This window comes from Schistocerca piceifrons, chromosome 2 (assembly GCF_021461385.2).
Source record: "Schistocerca piceifrons isolate TAMUIC-IGC-003096 chromosome 2, iqSchPice1.1, whole genome shotgun sequence".
NCBI classification, from domain to species: Eukaryota; Metazoa; Arthropoda; class Insecta; order Orthoptera; family Acrididae; genus Schistocerca; species Schistocerca piceifrons.
The window spans coordinates 389,469,165-389,490,216 of record NC_060139.1 but is presented as its reverse complement, the minus strand read 5'-3'; the positions used below and the strand labels follow the sequence as shown (position 1 = coordinate 389,490,216).

The 21,052-nt window shown below is 43.3% G+C and overlaps 1 protein-coding gene across 1 annotated transcript in view; it reads right to left on the bottom strand.

The window, feature by feature from the left end:
• Positions 1-1,811: 1,811 nt before the first annotated feature.
• LOC124776921 (POC1 centriolar protein homolog A-like) overlaps positions 1,812-21,052 on the bottom strand; it is a 138,375-nt gene continuing 119,134 nt past the window's right edge. Inside the window, exons 5-6 of the mRNA XM_047252135.1 lie at positions 18,048-18,218; positions 1,812-2,510 (exon numbers count right to left, since the gene is read on the bottom strand). Coding sequence (XP_047108091.1) covers positions 2,166-2,510; positions 18,048-18,218 — 516 coding nt within the window. The 3' untranslated portion in view covers positions 1,812-2,165. The remainder of the gene's footprint in view (positions 2,511-18,047; positions 18,219-21,052) is intronic.

Here is a 21,052-nt window from a genome sequence, read left to right as displayed (position 1 = left end):
GTAATCATTGAAGCAACTGGTTTGCCTGTAACTGTTTAAAACACGTGGAACCACACGTTAAAAAATGTTCTGCTCTTTAGCAGAACACAAGAAGTCTGTAATTTTCTTTTGCTTAGCAGATGACAACCTTGATTCTGCAGCATGTTCCGCCATTTCTTAATCCATAAAATGTCTATTGGTATAGCCGTAGAGCTTTGCTCAATATAATGAAGTGCTATACTTAATGTGTTATATTTTTAGCATTTGTATGCGATACTCGAGCGACAGGTTTGTTGTCTTCATTGTCGCCATCTTTCTCGTGCTCATTGTTTCTTAGAGTTATAGTGTAAATTATTTGGTTGGCAGTTAAATTCTGCTTCCACAGTGCAGTCAACATCAGCTGTAACGACTCACATCACTGGGCTCAATGTTCTGTTGTCAGCGTTGTATGTTTACCTTTACTTGGTACCACAATTTAGTTTTACAAACTTTAATATGTAAGAACAACACTGTCACTAATTTTTAAAACAAATGCATGCACAGTAACGCTTAATGATCAAGTTAGAAACAAGTTATTTCATAATAAAACTGACTTATCTATTGCAGTGACCTGTGTATGCAAACACACACCAAAAACAGGATCATCGGTGTAAGCTGGGAGTCAGGCAATCCTAGGTCAGATTAGCGAGGTTCTATTGTACGAATTCCACACTATTTTTTAAATACCCTTGTGTAGCAAGAATTGTTGTTTCTCAGCACAGCCCTCCAAAGAAAAATTCTACCCCTTAACAGAAACACAGTGTAAGAATAAGCCTTAAATTCTACAGAGAAATTGCACTATGTTGTGTTCAAAATCCGATCAGAATATATCCACTGTTTCAGGAGAAGATAGCAGACAAACATGCATTTGATTCTGCATCTGTAGTAGATATATGAATCCTGAATTCTGTTCCTACATTAATGTAATTTATTCTATAACGTTATGTTTCAGTACATGACAATAATCTTCTGTATTCCATATAGTTTTAATGCATTTATCTAAAAATAAATGCTGCCCAGAGGATCTGCACACTGTGTCACCACATAGTTGAGTTGAAATGCATCCAACAGAAGCGCAATTCAACTTTATAAAACAGCCTATAAAAGTGCCTTGTGATATAGTTGCGTAGACATATTGGGAACTCACTCGTTTGCTCACTCAAATTTTTAATGATGGACTACAGGATGTTATTCTTACAGCTGCAAACTACATAGTGACAATACTTTTATTTAGTTTATGTGCACAAGCCAGGAAGTGGATGTGGTAAACAGAGATTCAATATCCTAACAATAATTAGGACAATATTCGCTCTTGTGGTTTAACTGTGCCGTGGACAGGTCTACCAGCCGTCACAGTTATAAGCATAAACTGAACAAGTGTGGGCTCACACTGCTCATCGCATAGACCCTAAATTATTGCAGAAGTTCCTGAATTATTTTTTCTTCATTACTTCACAAATTTCTGGTATGCTGATATAGCATAATGTGCAAAATACTAGCTTGCAGAACATGGAGGTAAAACAGATTTCAGCTGATCCAAAATTGAGAATTACTGCCCATTTTTGCATTGGTTAATCTTTGTGCCTGTTTCAAGCAGCTGGTCAGATTCCCTCACCTCTCTGCTGCTTACGTAGTTTCTTTAGCAAAGTTTACCATTATCACAAACAGATTACATGTGAAACTCCTATCTTTAAAGACAGGTTACGCTTTCAGGTCTAAATGGGTAATTGGCCACATGAGTGTCTGATCTACAATAAGAGAAGACTCATCACGGAAAAAGTAACAACAAAGACTGGCATTTTTGTTCTCTTTAATGTTTCTGTTAAGATCAAATTTCCAGCTTTGCTGGAATTAAAAATAATAGCTTTGGCTTTGAAAGAATATTTAAAATTCATGAATAAATAATAAAAATTACACAACCAAACATGATTACAGGGAGTAGTAAAACCCTTGCCTTTATAATAAGTTTTCACCCTGAACAGTAAAAATTATTCAGTTCTGTTTCTCTCATAAAATCACATCAGTGAAAGTTCAAAAAAACTCAAGTGAAATTAATATACACAATTAACATAACCTCAAAAACAATGACGTGACACAGCCAAGAGCAGTACAGAAAGCAAATAAAGTAAATTTATCAGCTCACAAAATTAATCGAGGAAGACAACACTGTTGCGTGAATTTTCCTTCTTCAGACTTGTTTCATGTGTAGGACTCATTTTATCCACAACATCCCGCAGCCGATCCTCAACATTAGTGAGTCTTTCTTCCATGCACTCAACTGCTGAACGCAAAGCATCTATCTGGTCACATAGACGTTCCAGTGTATTTACTATAGTTGTATCCATACTCTTGCATTCAGATTCTTTTGGATTGTCACTGTAGATTTTAGATGCAACCGTGGCTGTTTCTGACCAATTATCATTTATATGAGCATACTCTCCATCTCCATCACCACTAGCATTGTTGCACCTTGTTGATCGTACTGTGCTCACCTGCCAACAGCATTTCACAAGTAATAATATATATTAAGCACATTAACTAAAGGTTTTGAAACAGGAAAAAGATTAACACACTTTTTTTAAAAAAATTATCATTTCAGTTGGAATACAATGCACCGTTCAGTTCCATTTTATATTCTGACAACTCAGTTGGGTCAAATTACTTTACCTTCCCATTGATGGCACCATTATAATACACAGTTGCTACGAAAATGTCTACCAGGTCCATTTGTACTTGTCTGTTTAAAATAAACAAAATTTTGAAATATGGATCAATTTTTTACTCCTTTTGAAAAAATTTTATTATGGTAATTGAATCTCCTACAAAAGCACTTATCAAACCATTTTTCCAGATATGTTCTGGCAGCTGGGCATATTTATAATCAATCATCCAATGGTAACAAAAGCTTTGACAAGTTCAAGTCATAAAGGAATAAGATCAAGACCTTGAGGTATGTGCTGATATCTCTGAAGGATGAAAACATTGTGGAACTGCTAACCACTCATATTTCTCACACAGAAACATCTGACAATAGCTTGTGATGTCGGTGTAACAGTTCAAGTTGAGAGGTGTAGTGCACAGAAGCAGGCAGTGATTAATCCAAATGGAATCTCAAGTTGAAAAACATTATTTGTGCCTTTGATGTGTTGGAAAATCAGTTACAAGTAAAATTAAAGTAGAACCTCACTTCGTTTCTCTACAATATATATACACTATATGTCACAAGATGCAGGCCCATCAACATAAAAGGTGGCAAGGAGAACTGTGTTGTTAGTAGAGATGCAGTCACAGCAGAATGGGTTGATCAGGAGAGCTCAGTGACTTCGAACATGGACTAGTCAATGGATGTCAGCACAAAGTACAAAGCCATCACAGATATTTAGAACTGTCTAAAGCTGCCCAAGTTCACTGTTGTGATTGTGAAGCGGAAACACAAAGGAACAACCACAGCTAAAGCAAGACAAGACAAATCTCATGAACTGATGAAAAGGGACCATCAAACATTGCAGAGGGTGGTTGTAGAATGTCACATTAAATCAGCAACAGGTATCCCTCATGAGCTCCAAAGAGCTAGCAGCAGTCCTGCTAGCCACAATGACTTAACAGGGAGTTAAAAAGAATGGGGTACAATGGTCAAGCAGGCCCTCATAAGTCACACATTTCTGTAGTCAATGCCAAGTGACGCTTGAGGTGGTGTAAACAGATGCCACTGGACAGTCAATAGCTGGAAACAAGTGATTTGGAGTGATGAACCACATGGGTGATTTGGGTTTGGCGAAACCCTGCCATCATGTGTAGAGCCAACAGTGAAGTATTGAGGAGATGGAGTTTTCCGTGGTTAGGATGTGGCCCCATCACTGCAATTAAGAAAACACTAAATGCAGAAGGATTTGGACTCATTTTACAGGGCTGGCTGCTGTGGCCGTGCAGTTCTAGGCGCTTCAGCCCGGAACCGCATGCCTGCTACGGTCGCAGGTTCGAATCCTGCCTCAGGCGTGGATGTGTGTAATGTCCTTAGGTTAGTTGGGTTTAAGTAGTTCTAAGTCTAGGGGACTGATAACATCTGAGGTCAAGTCCCATAGTGCTTAGAGCCATTTGAACCATCATTTTACATAATTATGTACTGTCTACAGCAGATAAACAGTTCAGAGACAATGACTGACTGTATCAGCATGACAGCGCACTTTGTCATAAAGTAGAATATTTGAGGCAATGGTTTGTAGACAATGAAATTTCTGAAATGGACTGGCCTGCCCAGAGCCCAAATCTAAACTCAAAAGAATAACATTGGTGAGTCAGAAGGCTGCCTTCATTGCAGACATCATATTATGTGTACTGTAAAGGGATTTAATTATTTATTTGCACTATCTGATGACTTATAACAATGAGACATGTAAGCCACAATAAAATTAAATCTTTGAAAGAAACTGCAAAGATGCAGGTTTGACATCTGCAAAAATAAAATGTGAGATCGTTGTTTCAATTAACTGCATCATCAAATAGACACACAAATACATTACACATTATAATACTTTTCCCTGTTACTTAGTCATGAAAAATAAAATTTCTCTGATTAAGATTTAGGCACAGAAATGATAATGTTATTTTCTCACTAACTATTAGAATGTATTAATACTTAGTCATTTACACTATGGAATACATGGGTTCCTTTCAGCTCTTCTTAGTGTAGTGAATGAAAGAAGGGCAGCAAATATTCGAACGGGGCGTGCATGGTGCCTCCGGATTCTTACGTTACCAAGAGCAGAGATTACTGGTACTGCAGATCATAAAATGCTGCTCACGAGACACGAGACTAGTTTGAAAAGCTCACGAAATCACCATCAGATGCAATCGCAGAGGTTCACGCGCAATAATTTATCATCTTTTATAAACAAACATGTGATGTGTTGGTGCTGTTGGTAGATACCTGTGGTGGGGATGTCCCTCTGTAGTGAACTGTGTGGGGGGAGGGAAAAAAAAATTCAAGCAGAATGGCAATATGAACAACCTTCAACCCTTCTCAGAGCACCAAACATGATTTTTTGCACTGGTCTGTGACCACGTATGAAACTTGGGTCCAATACTACACTCCAGAGACAAAAAAATCAAGTGGAAACACGTCAACTGACCACCACCAAAGAAATTAAAGACAATTTGGTAGACCAGAAAGATCATAGTGTCAGTTTTCTGGGATGCAAAAAGGATGCTGTAGATAGATTATCTTTCCACTGGTCAAACAATTATGTTGCTGGCAGAATTGATGCTGTGAAGACAGGTTGCAAGTCATGCTTGGATAGCCAGCACTTGCCTGCAAAGGTCCTGATTTTGAGTCCAGCACACAGTTTTAATCTGCCAGGAACTTTCGTATCAGCGCACACTCTGCAGCAGAGAGAAAATTTCATTCTGGAACTATGTTGCAATACTATTCTAACCTGGATCATCTACAGCAAAAGCTATGCAACATAAGGCTAGGTTCGGCAAGCACAAAAGTCATCTTTCATCAACATAATGAGCACCCACACACCAGTGTTGTTGCCATGGAAAAAATACACGAATGGAGATTCTCTTCAAATGAAGAACTGGCAGACTATGTTGACGAGCATTTTGAAGGTGAGATTTTGAAGGTGAGATGCGATAAAGGCATCAGAATATCACTGGCCTGAGTGCATTAGTGTACAGGGAGACTACATTTAAGAATAGAAAAGTGTTTCACTGAGGTAAGTTATTTCTTTCTATACCATAACAAAAACTTTTCAACCTACCCTCTTATTACACACAGTGACCAGCATCACATCAGCTGTGTTTCAGCTCTTGAGGAAAAAATGGACAGACATTCAGACACACCAGTGAAAGTATATTTAGCAGAGATCAAGCCATCATAAAGGCAAAGGGTGGACACATATCACATCAGTGCCCACAAAGAGATGTCTGAATACACATGATCAGATAGTCTGTATATATTATCTACCTGTTGAGGATAATTTAAAGATATACCACAGATCTTTAACAGGGAATTCAGGCATAAAGTGTTCCTACTGGTGTCTGAGACATCTGAACTCTTACTTTATAAACAAAACTTCCCTGTAGAAATGCCATGTATGAGTATATAGTCACTGGCTAATATATTAGCCATCTGAAAACATGGTAGTTTGTTATGTGCAACTATTGGAACAAACAGTGGGGCAAGTACAAGACATAAATGATTAGGTTCTCACCAGTAAGTAAAGTCCTTACAAATATTTTTGCAGCCTGCACTATTATTAAAGTAGGCTACACAAATGTTTATATACAATTACAGAAGGTATATAGAAATGGATGTAACTGATCCCGAACTTTCACTCCACATGCAGGGAAAGGCAAAAGCTAATGTAAAGTGGTCATTAATCCAAAGGTTAGTTCAAAAACATTTTACTAGGCATAATGTTTTTAGAGAGGGGTATGCCATTGCCTCCTTTTGACCTTTGAACTGATTGACTCTACCAGTTATCCACTTAATGTGGATTCTGAACCACAGGGTAACTCAGCCTTTTCCACATTAACAAATGGCTGGAAGTGAAAGAAATGAAGAGAGAGAAAAATCCTAGGATTGAATCGAGATTAAAACCAAAACCTTAGGAACTATAGTATGGCACTAATTAGGAGAAGGTTCTCAGTGGTGAGATAAACTTTTTAAAGCCATCTAAGTGGTTATGTAGGTTAAAATCCCAGGTATCACACACTGCAGCCATTCACCCTGGTGGACCCTCGTTTGCAAGTAATTAATGAAAAAAATTTCGGAACTTTGTATGACACTCAATAGCATTAAAAAAGCTGTGCAATGTAGGTTGTGTGGTACAATGGATAGGATGATAGCTTCACATGCAGGAGGTTATGGGTTCGAACCTTGTCAAGTGCAGTAACTTTTTATTTTTAAATATTTATCGAAGTGACCAATCATCATTTTTATTCAATTAAATCATTTAAATGTATTTTTTATTTCCAGTCCTTTGTTACATAATTTTAATCATATCAACTTCTTCATTTGCTCTCATTGCTCTTCCTATCATTCTTTTTCCACTTGAAATATCTGTTCATGTGTTTCTAATTAATTTTATGTCTTAATTTTGATTTAATTTCTTTTATCACCCTGCTTTTTGTCCACATTATTGCATTCATTATATCTATTTCACATTTTGCTTGAATTTTTTACTTATAAACCCTTCTTTCATTTAAATCTTCAACTGTTTTCTTTGTCTATAGTGCAACTGATATTTAGCTTATGTCTTAAATCTTTTCTGATGGTTACCATGCACATAAATTGCATCTGGTAATGAAAAATACATTTTTCACATCACCGTACAGTCAACATACATAGATTATGTTGCCTTTTGTTTTTTAACTGTTAAGAAAGGAATTTTCAAATAATTGAATATTATAATAGATAAATATAATTAAATTCATATTCACAAAAATTATGATTGGGAAAAGAATGACATAAAGGAAAAATGAAACAAATTAAAAAGTTCATATGGTGAATAAATAATGTTTACAGTTAAAACAATTAATTGAATAAAAACAATGATCAAAGCCATTTCAATAAAGATTTAAAAATAAAAAAAAAATGAGCTGTATCTGACAAGATATGAACCCACAACCTCCTGCAAATGAAACTATTATCCTATCCACTACACCACACAACCAGACTGTGTAATGCAACTTTTTTAATGTTACTATCATGCAAAGTTCCATTTTTTTGGGCTAATTTCTTGTAAACAATGACACACTAGGCTGAATGGCTGCAGGGTGTCATACTTGGGATCTTAACCTACATTATTGTACATTTGGTTTCAAAAAGTCAATTCCATCACTGGGGGATAGGTGGCTGCTTACTGTAAAGGAGACACGTCAAGTTGCAGACAGGGCCGATTAAAAGACACACACATCAGTAATTACATGATGAAGGCTGGGGCCAAAAGCTACATGTGTGTGTCTTTTAATCATGGAAGGTGTGGGGGACATTATGTTACCATAGGTTTAGGCCAGGACAATTACGGGAGTGGACAATGTGTTGCATGGCCTCAACCTGTGGTAACACACACACACACACACACACACACACACACACACACACACACACACACAAACGACTGCCTTCTCCAGCATCTTGGGCCATAATGCAACATCAAGTGGGATGCAAGCAGCAATCTGGAAGGGGTGGGGAAGGGGAAGAGATAGTAGTGTACAGGTGGGGAGGGAGGAGTGTGCAGGGACCAGACTCCAACAGGCACAGCTTCAGGAGGTTGTGGGGCAGGGAGGAAGGTGGGGGGAAAAGGACAGGAGAGAGTGAAGATGGGCAGATGCCTTGGCAGAGGGCTGCAAATAAACAGAGTGGGAGGAGATGACGGGATGTCGGGGTGGAACTGTTGGATGGAAGGTGTGGGGATAGTATGTTACCATAGGTTTAGGCCAGGATAATTAAGGGAGCAGAGAAAATGTTGCATTATCCTGGCCTCAACCTGTGGTAACATACTGTCCCCACACCCTCCACCCAATAGTTCCATCCCCGATGTCCTATTATCTCCTCCCCATTCTCGTCCACGATCCTGTTTATTTGCAGCTCTCTGCCAATGCATCCATGTCTTTCCCCACTCATCTCCTTTTTTGTTCCTTTTTTCCGCACCTCCCTGCCCCACAACCTCCTGACGTTGCACCTGTTGGAGTCTAGTCCCTGTACACTCCACCAGACAACGTTCGTCTCTCTCCTCACCCGTACACTACTGTTCCTTCCTCTTCCCCACCCGCTACAGATGGCTGCTTGCATCCCACGTGATGTTGCATTCTGACCCGGGATACTGGAGTTGATGATGGTCGTGTATCAGTGAGGTGTGCTTGCTTTGTGTGTGTGTGTGTGTGTGTGTGTGTGTGTGTGTGTTTACTGATGAAGACTGTGGCCAAAAGCTACATGTGAGTGTCTTTTAATCATGCCTGTCTGCAACTTCACATGTCTTCTTTACAGCAAGTAGCAATCTATCTTTCACTACATTGTTGATATTCCCGGTGGAGTTTCCATTGTTTGATGTTTACAATGGTTTTTTATGTGATATCTGCATATATGTTGTTTTGCCTCTCTTACCCTGCAGTTATGTTTTTATGGTTTTAAGGTTCTGTGCGTCCTCCCCGAATATCACATACATGCAAAGCATCACTCACAAAGTTTGTTTCATGTACACAAGCAGTATGAGTGACGACTTGCGTGTATGTGAATTTCTGCACAACGAAGTAGGCATAGTACCTAAAAAACACAAAAACAACAGCAGGGCATTAGAGGCAGAATAACATACATGCAGACATCACATAAAATGCCAACGTAAATAGCTGAATTTGATAATGGGAATAAATTCCTAAAACACAACATGCTATGCCTGAGGAAAAAAGGTAACTGGTGCAGTGTTTTGGTTGGTAGGTTGGTTGGTTTGCGGGATTAAAGGGACCAGACTGCTACGGTCATCGGTCCCTTTTTCCAAAAAACTAAAACCACCCAAAGAGAATAAAAAACGAACAACAGGAAAGACGGCAGACGACACAGGACAAGAAATACTCTGACAGAGATCAGACAAAACAAATTAAAATCACGCACAGTGTGACGGTGGTTGGCCGACCATAGAGAAAAAAAAGGAAAAGCCAACCACCGAGAACACATTAAAAGCTCAGTTTAAAATCGGAGGCCAAAAGCCAGAATCAACACTAAAAAAACAAACACTCAGATTAAATGATAAAAAACCCCTGCCCGAATAAAACGCAAAACTAATTCCACCATGGCAGAGTCATCTATTAAAAGGGCAGGGAGCGTGTCAGGCAGTGCAAATGTCTGCCTGAGCACAGCTAAAAGTGGACAGTCCAACAAAATGTGGACCACTGTCAATGTCAAGCCGCAGCGACATAGAGGTGGGTCCTCACGCCGCAATAAGTGGCCGTGCATCAGCCGAGTGTGCCCAATGCGCAGTCGGCTGAGGACAACAGACTCCTTGCGAGAGACTCGCAAGGAAGAGCGCCACACAGTCGTTGTCTCCTTGATGGCACGGAGTTTGTTAGGGGTGGTCAGACCGCACCAGTCATCGGCCCATAGCGCGAAAACTTTGCGGCGTAAGACTGCTCGCAAATCAGTCTCCGGGAGGCCAACGTCCAGAGATGGTTTACTGGTGGCCTCTTTTGCCAGTCGATCAACATTTTCATTGCTGGGTATCCCAACATGGCCCGGGGTCCACATAAAGACCACAGATCGGCCGCAACGGGCAAGAGTATGCAGGGACTCCTGGACAGCCATCACCAGACGAGAGTGAGGGAAACACCGGTCGATAGCTCGTAAACTGCTCAGGGAGTCGCTACAGATAACGAAGGACTCACCTGAGCAGCAGCGGATATACTCTAGGGCACGAAAGATGGCGACCAGCTCAGCAGTGAAAACGCTGCAGCCAGCCGGCAAGGATCATTGTACGTAATGGTCCCCTAGAGTTACAGCAAAATCGACCCGACCAGCAACCATCGAACTGTCAGTGTAGACAACGCCAGAGCCCTGATATGTGGCTAGGATTGAATAAAAGCAGCGGCGGAAGGCCTCCGGAGGGACCGAGTCCTTCGGGCCCTGTGCCAATTCGAGCCGAAGGCAAGGGCGAGGCACACACCACGGGGGTGTATGCAGAGGGGCCCGGAAAGGAGGTGGAACAGGGAAAACCCCAAGCCCAGAGAGAAACTCTTTGACGCGGACGGCGAACGGACAACCCGACCGGCGCCGACATTCTGGGAGATGGACGACTGACTGCGGGAACAGGAGACGACAATTTGGATGCCCAGGCAAGCTAAAAACATGGGCAGCATAAGCAGCCGGTAATTGTTGGCGTCGTAACCCCAGTGGAGGGACACCTGCCTCCACAAGTATGCTGTCCACAGGGCTGGTCCGGAAAGCACCAGTGGCAAGGCGTATCCCACTGTGGAGGATTGGATCCAGCACTCGCAACGCAGATGGGGATGCTGAGCCATAAGCCAGGCTCCCATAACCCAGATGGGACTGGATTAACGCCTGGTAGAGCTGTAACAGGGTAGATCGGTCGGCGCCCCAGCGAGTGTGGCTCAAGCATCGCAGAGCATTTAGATGCCGCCAACACATCTGTTTAAGCTGCCGAATATGAGGCAGCCAAGTCAACCGAGCATCAAAAACCACCCCCAAAACCTATGTGACTCCACCACTGCAAGAAGTTCACCGTCAAGATAAAGCCACGGCTCCGGGTGGACAGTGCGTCGCCGGCAGAAATGCATAACGCAGGTCTTGGCTGCCGAAAACTGGAACCCATGAGCTACAGCCCAAGACTGCACCTTATGGATAGCGCCCTGTAACTGACGTTCAGCAGCTGCAATGCCAATAGAGCTGTAGTAAAGGCAGAAGTCGTCAGCATACAAGGACACTGAGACAGACGTTCCCACCGCCGCAGTGAACCCGTTAATGGCTATTAAAAACTGGCAGGCACTTAAAACAGTTCCCTGTGGCACACCGTTCTCCTCGACTCGGGAGGAACTATGGGAGGCTGCGACTTGCACGCGGAAGGTACGATGTGACAGAAAATTTCAGATGAAGATCGGCAGTGGACCCCGAAGACCCCAACCATGAAGCGTAGATAGGATGTGATGACGCCAAGTCGTATCGTATGCCTTCCGCATGTCGAAAAAGACAGCGACCAGGTGCTGACGGCTCGCATAGGCTGTACGGATGGCTGACTCCAGGCTCACCAGACTGTTGGCGGCAGAGTGGCCCTTATGGAACCCACCCTGAGCCGGAGCCAGAAGGCCCCGCGACTCGAGTACCCAACTCAACTGTCGGCTCACCATCCGTTCTAGCAACTTGCAAAGAACGTTGGTGAGGCTAATGGGGAGGTAGCTGTCCACCTCCAAAGGGTTCTGGCCATGTTTCAAAACGGGGATGACAATGCTTTCCCGCCATTGCGACGGAAACTCACTCTCGACCCAGAGACGGTTGTAAAGGTCGAGGAGGCGTTGCTTGCAGTCCACTGAAAGGTGTTTCAGCATCTGACAGTGGATGTGATCTGGCCCAGGAGCGGTATCAGCTCAAGCGGCTAGGGCACTGTGAAATTCCCACTCACTGAATGGAACATTGTAGGTTTCATGATGGTGGGTGTGAAAGGAAAGGCTCCGACATTCCATCCACTCTTTAATGGAGCGGAAGGCCAGCAGGTAATTCGCAGAAGCGGAATTCAGAGCAAAATGCTCTGCCAAGCGGTTGGCAATTACGTCGGAGTCAGTACTAACTGCTCCATTCAGTGAGAGCACATGGATGCTGACAGGGGTCCGATAGCCACAGAGGCGTCTAATCTTGGCCCAGACCTGCGATGGAGAGACGTGGAGGCCAATAGTGGACACATACCGCTCCCAGCACTCCTGCTTGTGTTGGCGGATAAGGCGGCGAGCCCGCACACGCAGCCGTTTGAAGGTGATGAGGTGTTCGATGGAGGGATGTCGCTTGTGACGCTGTAGTGCCCGCCGGCGATCTTTAATCGCCTCAGCGATCTCAGGCGACCACCAAGGCACAGTCCTCCGCCGAGGCGACCCAGAAGAACTGGGAATGGAAGATTCTACGGCAGTAACTATGCTGGTGGTGACCGAGTGAACCACCGCATCAATGGCTTCATTAGAGAGAGGCTCAATAGCGGCAATGGAGGAGAACAAGTCCCAGTCAGCCTTATTCATAGCCCATCTGCTAGGGCACCCAGAAAGGTGACGTTGCGGCAGTGACAGAAGGATCGGAAAGTGGTCACTACCACACAGGTCGTCATGCACACTCCATTGGACAGAAGGTAAGAGGCTAGGGCTGCAGATCAATGGCAGAGTACGTGCCATGCGCCACGCTGAAGTGTGTGACGGCACCATCATTTAAAATGGAAAGATCGAGCTGTGCCAATAAATGCTCAATGGTGGTGCCTCGACCTGTTGCAACTGACCCACCCCACAGAGGGTTGTGGGCGTTGAAGTCGCCCAGTAACAAGAAAGGTGGCGGCAATTGGGCTATCAGCGCAGCCAGGACACGCTGCGCGACATCACCATCCGGTGGAAGGTCAAGACTGTAGACGGTAACAGCCTGTGGCATCCACACCCGAACAGCGACAGCCTCTAAAGGTGTTTGTAGAGGGACAGACTCACTGAGAAGAGAGTGAAGGACATAGATACAGACGCCACCATACACCCTTTCATAAGCTGCCCGGTTCGTATAATAACTCCAATAGCCACGGAGGGTGGGGGTTCGCATTGCTGGAAACCAAGTTTCCTGAAGAGCAATGCAGAAGAAAGGGTGAAGGCTGGTAAGTTGTCGGAGCTCAGCTAGATGGTGGAAGAAACCGCTGCAGTTCCACTGGAGGATGATATTGTCCATGGCTGAGAAAGGCGTGAAGGGACTGGGAAGGCAATTTACGCCGCTTGTTCACTCCCTGCCACTGATTCAGAACCCGCACGAGTGACATCCATGGCGTCTGAGGGACCGGCGAGATCCAGGTCTTCAGCAGACACCAGAATCTCGACCTCGTCCTCAGAAGCTGAGCTTGTAGGAAGTGGTGGGACGGGTGCCACCGCAGTGTCGGGATTCTTGGGTACCTTTTTCTTTTTCAGCTTATTTCGCTGTGCCTTCGGTGGTTCAGGCTGGGAGGGCTTCACTGGGTCAGTCTCAGGGACGGACGACGACCGTGAGGCCCTACGACCAGGGACCGGTGGTTGTTTGAGCCACTTGCGGGTGTCTGCTTTTGTACCTGTCAGAACTTGCGAAGGGACGTCCCCAAGGGACCCCTTCCTGGCGAGAGGAGCCGAAGAAGTCTTATGCTTCTCCGGCTGGGAAGGGGGAACTGATGTCCCTCATGGTTGGGGGGGCATTGCTCCTGAAGTAGATGGAGCAGGAGCAACAGGGAGTGAAGTGCCCCCCACCATCAAGGGGGCAGGTGTGGTTCTCTGGCTCTGAGAGCTAATGGGGTGTGGTGCAGCTATGGGAACTGTTACAGGAGCGACAGTGGCAGCATAAGTGGACGTCATGCGTACTGGATGCAGTCGTTCAAACTTACGCTTAGCCTCAGTGTAGGTCAGCCTATCCAGGGTCTTGTGTTCCATTATTTTCCGCTCCTTCTGGAGAATCTTACAGTCCAGCGAGCAAGGGGGATGGTGCTCCCTGCAGTTGACACAGATGGGAGGCGGGGCACATGGAGTATCAGGATGGGATGGTCGACCACAATCGCGACAGATGAGGGTGGAAGCACAGCGAGAAGACATATGGCCGAACTTCCAACACTTGAAGCACCACATCGGGGAGGGATGTAGGGTTTGACATCACAACAGTAGACCATCACCTTGACCTTCTCAGGTAATGTGTCACCCTCGAAGGCCAAGATGAAAGCACCGGGGCAACTTGATGATCCCTCGGACCCCGGTGGACGCGCCTGACGAAATGGACACCTCGTCACTCTAAGTTGGCGCGCAGCTTGTCATCGGACTGTAAAAGGAGATCTCTGTGGAAAATAATGCCCTGGACCATATTTAAACTTTTATGGGGCGTGACAGTAACGGAAACATCCCCCAGCTTATTACAAGCGAGCAAGGCCCGTGACTGGGCGGAGGATTCGGTTTTTATCAATACCGAACTGGACCGCATTTTGGACAAGCCCTCTACCTCCACGAACTTGTCCTCTAAATGCTCTACAAAGAACTGAGGCTTCACAGATAGAAAGGATGCCCCGTCAGCTCTTGTACAGACGAGATACCTCGGCGAATACGATTCACTGTCATTCATTGCCTTTCATTCCTCCCATGGTGTGGCCAGGGAGGGGAACGATTTGGGGTCATAAACATTACCTTTAAAATGAGCCCTCGAACACTTGGAGACTGCTGGTGGCTGGCCACCAGCAAGAGATGATGTGCCACGCTTCATTGCATGTCATCCACCCTGATGCCACCTACTCCGACCAAGGGCCCTCCCCATGGGCGCCACCCAGCCACAGCAAGGGCCACCTGGCAGGATGGCCATTGCCGGGAGTCCTGATACCCCAGGGAGATGGGCATCTACTCCTTGGCATACATGGGGAGTAAACGGCGCAGGCATCAGCAGAGCGATCCCTGTGTTGTCAGGGCACTACAACCAACAGGGTACATGGCGGCCCCACCACAACGGACTGGCTACTGTGCTGGATTTTAGGTGACATGTAGTCCACGGTCGCCGTTAGTGCAGAAAGTGGCGTTGCACATTGCATGGCGGAAACTGCACGCAGGATCGTATCCATGCCCAATAGATGGAGAGCAGGCAGGACTGCAATGCAACAATGAATAAGCTGGCAAAAGATCTCAATGCAAGATGGACACACTGCACCAAGTAAGGTGCCCTTCCCCAATCGGCTCGCTCTTCGGAAAAAATTTTGAGAGATGGAGGTCAAACCCAACAGGGGACCATCACATAAGGCCAAAAAGTTTGAGACTCCTTTTAGTCGCCTCTTATGACAGGCAGGAATACCGCAGGCCTATTCTAACCCCCGAACCCACAGGGGGGTGCAGTGTTTTATTTTTAAATATAACAGAATAATATTGTTGATTTTTTGCATCCTTCAGATTCATTGTCATCACTCTTAATGTGTCACCAAAAGACTGGAGAAAAGCCACATATCGCGCTAAAATGTGTTTGCTATTTCTGGAAGAAAGATGATCAGTGGGCAACAAAACTGTCATCATTGGTAACCGCAACTGAAATGGCAGTCTACAAATTGATAAGATACAGTGACATTGACTAAGACGAATATACTGTACATCCTATTCCTCATCATATTCTAAATGGGCAATGGATTTGGTGGCACACATAGAGAAGTATCATGTAACAGTGCTCCCTTGTAAGAATACTGGATTACATATTATTACTACCCCACCTCCCTGTTTCTGAGGCTTAAAACATGGTGGTGCTGACATCCTCGCCAGATCTTCAGTTTACTTTGCTGAGTAACATATTTTCAGTTCTTTTTTGTAATAACAGCTTCTTACATAGACAAATACGAGGGCAAATCAAAGTCTTTGCCCTATTTTTATTATGCAAAGTAAGGTAGATACTGGAATGATTAATCTACATCCTATTCTATGTACATTCCACTATTTTTCCACATAGTCCCCACATTGGTTCACACATTTGTCCCATTGCAGCACTAAGTTTGAGGTGCCACTGCAGTAGAATTTGTCCGGCTGACTATGGAACCACAGTTGGACTGCTGTCTTGGCTTCATTATTACTTGTGAATCACTGTCCTGCCAGGAGCTTCTTCAGCAGTCTGAAACTGTTTAAATCACTAGAAGGTTTAAATCACTAGAAGGTTTAAATCACTAGAAGGTAAGGTCTGGACTTTACGATGGGTGGTCCAGAATCCCCCTCCCCCAGTGAAATGCCCAGAGCTTTTTGGTAGTTCCAATTGCCACATGTGGTCTCACACTGTCATCAAACAGAATCACATTGTCCATATCGCGAATTCCTTGGCGCCTTCACCTGATGGCAGCCCTCAGATGTGACAATTTGAAATAATAACACTCAGCATTGATGGTTGCACCTCGTGGCATGAAATCCAGCAGGGTCCACAGCTATCCCAGAAGGGTTTTTACATCATTTTCCCAAAGGTGGTGCTGAACGGATTTTTTTTTGTCACAGGCACACCTGGATGTTTGTACACCATGCACTGCTGTTTGGATTCCAGCTTGAAATGCAGTATCCACGTTTCACTGCAAGTAACAATATGGTCCAGGAAGCCTTCACCCTCCTTGGAGTACCATTTCAGACAATTCAATGAAGACATCATTCACTTGCCTTTCATCATGTCATCCAACTACTTACATCCCCACCAGCATGAACCCTTCTGATACCCTAAGGACCTATGAACAATGACTTAAGCACTCCCATACGATATGCCAAGCTCCCAGGAAATGGCCATGATGTGCACACACCGGTATTCTTTCACTATTGCATCCATGCAAGAACTGTTGTCATCAGTCAGCGACAAATACGGCCTCACCGACTACTCATTGTCATGCAAGACTTCATGGTCTTTGTTGAACTCACAACACCATCACCCCACAGTTCTCAAAGCAAGACAGTTTTCTCCATATATGGGTTGCTTTTCCCTGTAGATCTCGATGGGCATTCATCTCTTGCTCCATAAAAAATGAATCACACTTCGTTGCTCTAATGCCGTGGACATGTGAAGCACAACTGCCAGATAATGTCAGCATGAACCAAGAAAGGTCCAGTGCTGGGACTGGATGTGTTGACTTCACATTTACATCTGTAATTTGGCTATAAAAAATAAGAAGAAGAAAGAGAAAAAGAGGGGGCAAAGGCTTTCTGATTTGCCCTCGTACACTGGTCTCTCAAACACATGATTGGGGGGGGGGGGGGGGGGGGGGGGGGGGGGGGGGGGGGGGGGGGGGGAGATTGCTGTAGGTAACACCCATTGACGATGTTGCCGAAAATGCATATAAACCGTAATTATACATTTGCATATTCCCCCCCCCCCCCCCCCCCCCCAAATCTACATAAGCTCAAAGCTTTTCTTAACCACATGCATGTGTGTATTGCAAGAGATGTTATTTTTATTAATTTTTTACGGACAGATATTTACATTGTTTTATGTTCAAAGTAAGTGAATATCTGCCATTTTTTTCTAAAACAAATCTTTTTCATCTGGTCATTCCCTAATTAATTACAATGGAAAAAATAAAAAATTAATTAAGATGTCCAACAGAGAGACACTTAATGAAGCTGGTTAATCTGGACATTCTGCCACCTTAACTTTCAAGTGAATTGCCTCTGAAAATCCAATAACACACAGTACCAGTTTTAGTGTGCTGTTATAGAAAGTTACTCACACATGAGCTTTACAAATGAAAGCTATTAAAGCATCAGTTTTTAAAACTGAAATTATTTCTTAAGAAGTGAAAAGGAGGACTCACACTTAAACAATCTGTTGTTGTACAGCCAATACTTACAGGAACATCTGGCCCCACATTTTGACGAACACTCTTCCGTGCATCAACTGCAGAAAATTTTATTGGATCGTTGAATGCTGTTGATGATTCTTTTATTGATGAATGAGAAGAATGCTTCAGATTTTCTCGGAGGACTTCTTCTTTGTCAAAGTTAGTCTTCCACACTAAAACCTGAAAGGATAAAAAAGGTAAAACTATTGATAGCCACAAATTTGCATGAGTGCTGATTTTGATACACCAAATAATTTGAGGATTACATTCTTAACCGTAATTCTAGCAAACAGTGTCATGGAAATCACTCTGTGCATGTTTCCAGTTCAGAATGAAGCAGTCATTAATATATAACATGACTGTTACATTTATCCTTAATTATAGTTTAAACATAATACTGTGACCCAGAATCTGCACAAAAAGTGAGAGTTGCTACTGGCAATTGTACCCAATGATTTGGTGAAATTATCTGTGAAGTGACATGGAAACATAGTTTAATACACTTACTACTCATAATTTCACTCCAAGAATGGCTGATAGCAACACTGCGTTTCCTGGTGTTAGGAAGAAATGACAAGGATTTAGAATTTTTGACAGCAAAGTCCAAACAAGCATTGAGTGTAATAATACCCGATATATATACACACACACACACACACACACACACACACACACTCTCTCTCTCTCTCTCTCTCTCTCTCTCTCTCTCTCTCTCTCTCTCTACCCTCTGGCTCCTACCCTTGTAACCGCCCCCCGGTGTAAAACCTGTCCCATGCACCCTCCCATCACCACCTACTCCAGTCCTGTAGCCCGGAAGGTGTACACGATCAAAGGCAGAGCCACGTGTGAAAGCACCCACGTGATTTACCAACTGACCTGCCTACACTGTGAAGCTTTCTATGTGGGAATGACCTGCAACAAACTGTCCATTCGCATGAATGGACACAGGCAGACAGTGTTTGTTGGTAATGAGGATCACCCTGTGGCTAAACATGCCTTGGTGCACGGCCAGCACATCTTGGCACAGTGTTACACCGTCCGGGTTATCTGGGTACTTCCCACTAACACCAACCTATCAGAACTCTGGAGATGGGAACTTGCCCTTCAATATATCCTCTCTTCCCGTTACCCACCAGGCCTCAACCTCCGTTAATTTCAAGTTGCCGCCGCTCATACCTCACCTGTCATTCAACAACATCTTTGCCTCTGTACTTCCGCCTCGACTGACATCTCTGTCCAAACTCTTTGCCTTTACATATGTCTGCTTGTGTCTGTATATGTGCGGATGGATATGTGTGTGTGTGTACGAGTGTATACCTGTCCTTTTTCCCCCCTAAGGTAAGTCTTTCCGCTCCCGGGATTGGAATGACTCCTTACCCTCTCCCTTAAAACCCACATTCTTTTGTCTTTCTCTCTCCTTCCCTCTTTCCTGATGAAGCAACCGTGGGTTGCGAAAGCTTGACTTTTGTGTGTGTGTGTGTGTGTTTGTGTGTCTATCAACATATCAACGCTTTCGTTTGGTAAGTTACATCATCTAAATTAAATCATGCATTAATTGCAAGATGTTACACATAATATTTTCACTCTTTTAAATGTGTTTGGAACTCCATATATTCTAATAAATTATGGGAGTGGTCTATGGCACATCTTTTACTTTGATTCTGAGTATCTGTGGATTTTCAGTCCCATGCCTCAAGTCTACCAGCAACCTGTAATAAATTTTTTCACAAGTTAGAGATTCATAATCAATATGGAAAATTTTACTATCAATACAGTGATAGTGAAGTGTATGTATTACCTCTGATTCCCTCTTTTCGTGAACCACATATTCGATTGGGGGGAAATGTAACAACACACAAGTATAAGAATACGTATGACCCTGAAGACACTGCTGCAAGACAACCTTTATCAATTTCTGATTGCACTTTTCTGTAGAATAAAAACTTTTTTCCTTTTACTGACACTGCCTCGAAAGATTATGCCATACGGCAGTACCGAGTCAAATTTATGTTAGCAGTTTTTTATACAGGTCAACATAATAACGCAGATTTCTAGCTGGCACAGAACTAGTAATTTTGCTGCAGTCCGTAACTATAAAAAAGAATTTCAATGAATTCAGCAATGAACTCCCTACGGCACTGAAGCACATCGATACTGAACAAACAGCTGACTCAAAACACATTTTGTGCACAATATTTGTGGTGATCTCCTGTCCACAGCCAATGATTTGTCTGTGTAGATTTGAGCAAATTTTCTCAAACCTCCAACTTATAGGTTTGAGTACATTGCACATCTGTTCAAATCTCCTGTCTACATACTATAATCTGTCTGTGCAAATATGATGCACACTTAGAGGTCTTAAAAAGATGAAAAGGAAAATGTAGGGAAAGATACAGATGGACAACGAAAGAGGTATAAAGGTGGTGCATGATGTGAAACAGTAACAAACAACAAGTGACACGATATTTAGCACAGAAGGGAGCCATGTGGTGATATAAATATGTCAATGGAAAGTTCTGACACAATGCAAATATATAGGAGCAAAGGTAACAGCTTGCCAAATGACAGAGGCACTGAGTAATAGAAATGCACATACACAAAACTTGTGCTGACAGAATACATAATGGCAGAATTGCAGTTTTGCACATTGACTGGGATGAGAGAGTAACACCATAGCTCTAATGCTCTACTGATTTATTTTGCCTTTTGTTTTATTTAATGTTACATCGTTGAGCTTCTGTAAATGTGTTTGAATCGATAACACAAAATTGTATACTCCTTTCTTTGTTAAAACTCTTATGTCATGATTTGATTCTATGCAATCTGTCATTTAAATTCTTTGTCGCAATTGGAGGGACACAAAACTTACCGTATATAATTGTAATTTTATTTAAATAATTTTTATAGAAATGTTAATATGTGCAAAGGTGCTGTTTTATTTAAAATGTTTGTTTGTTGTTCTGTAAACTGCTGACCTTCACTTAGGGTTCTTAGTTATGTCATATGTAAAAGGT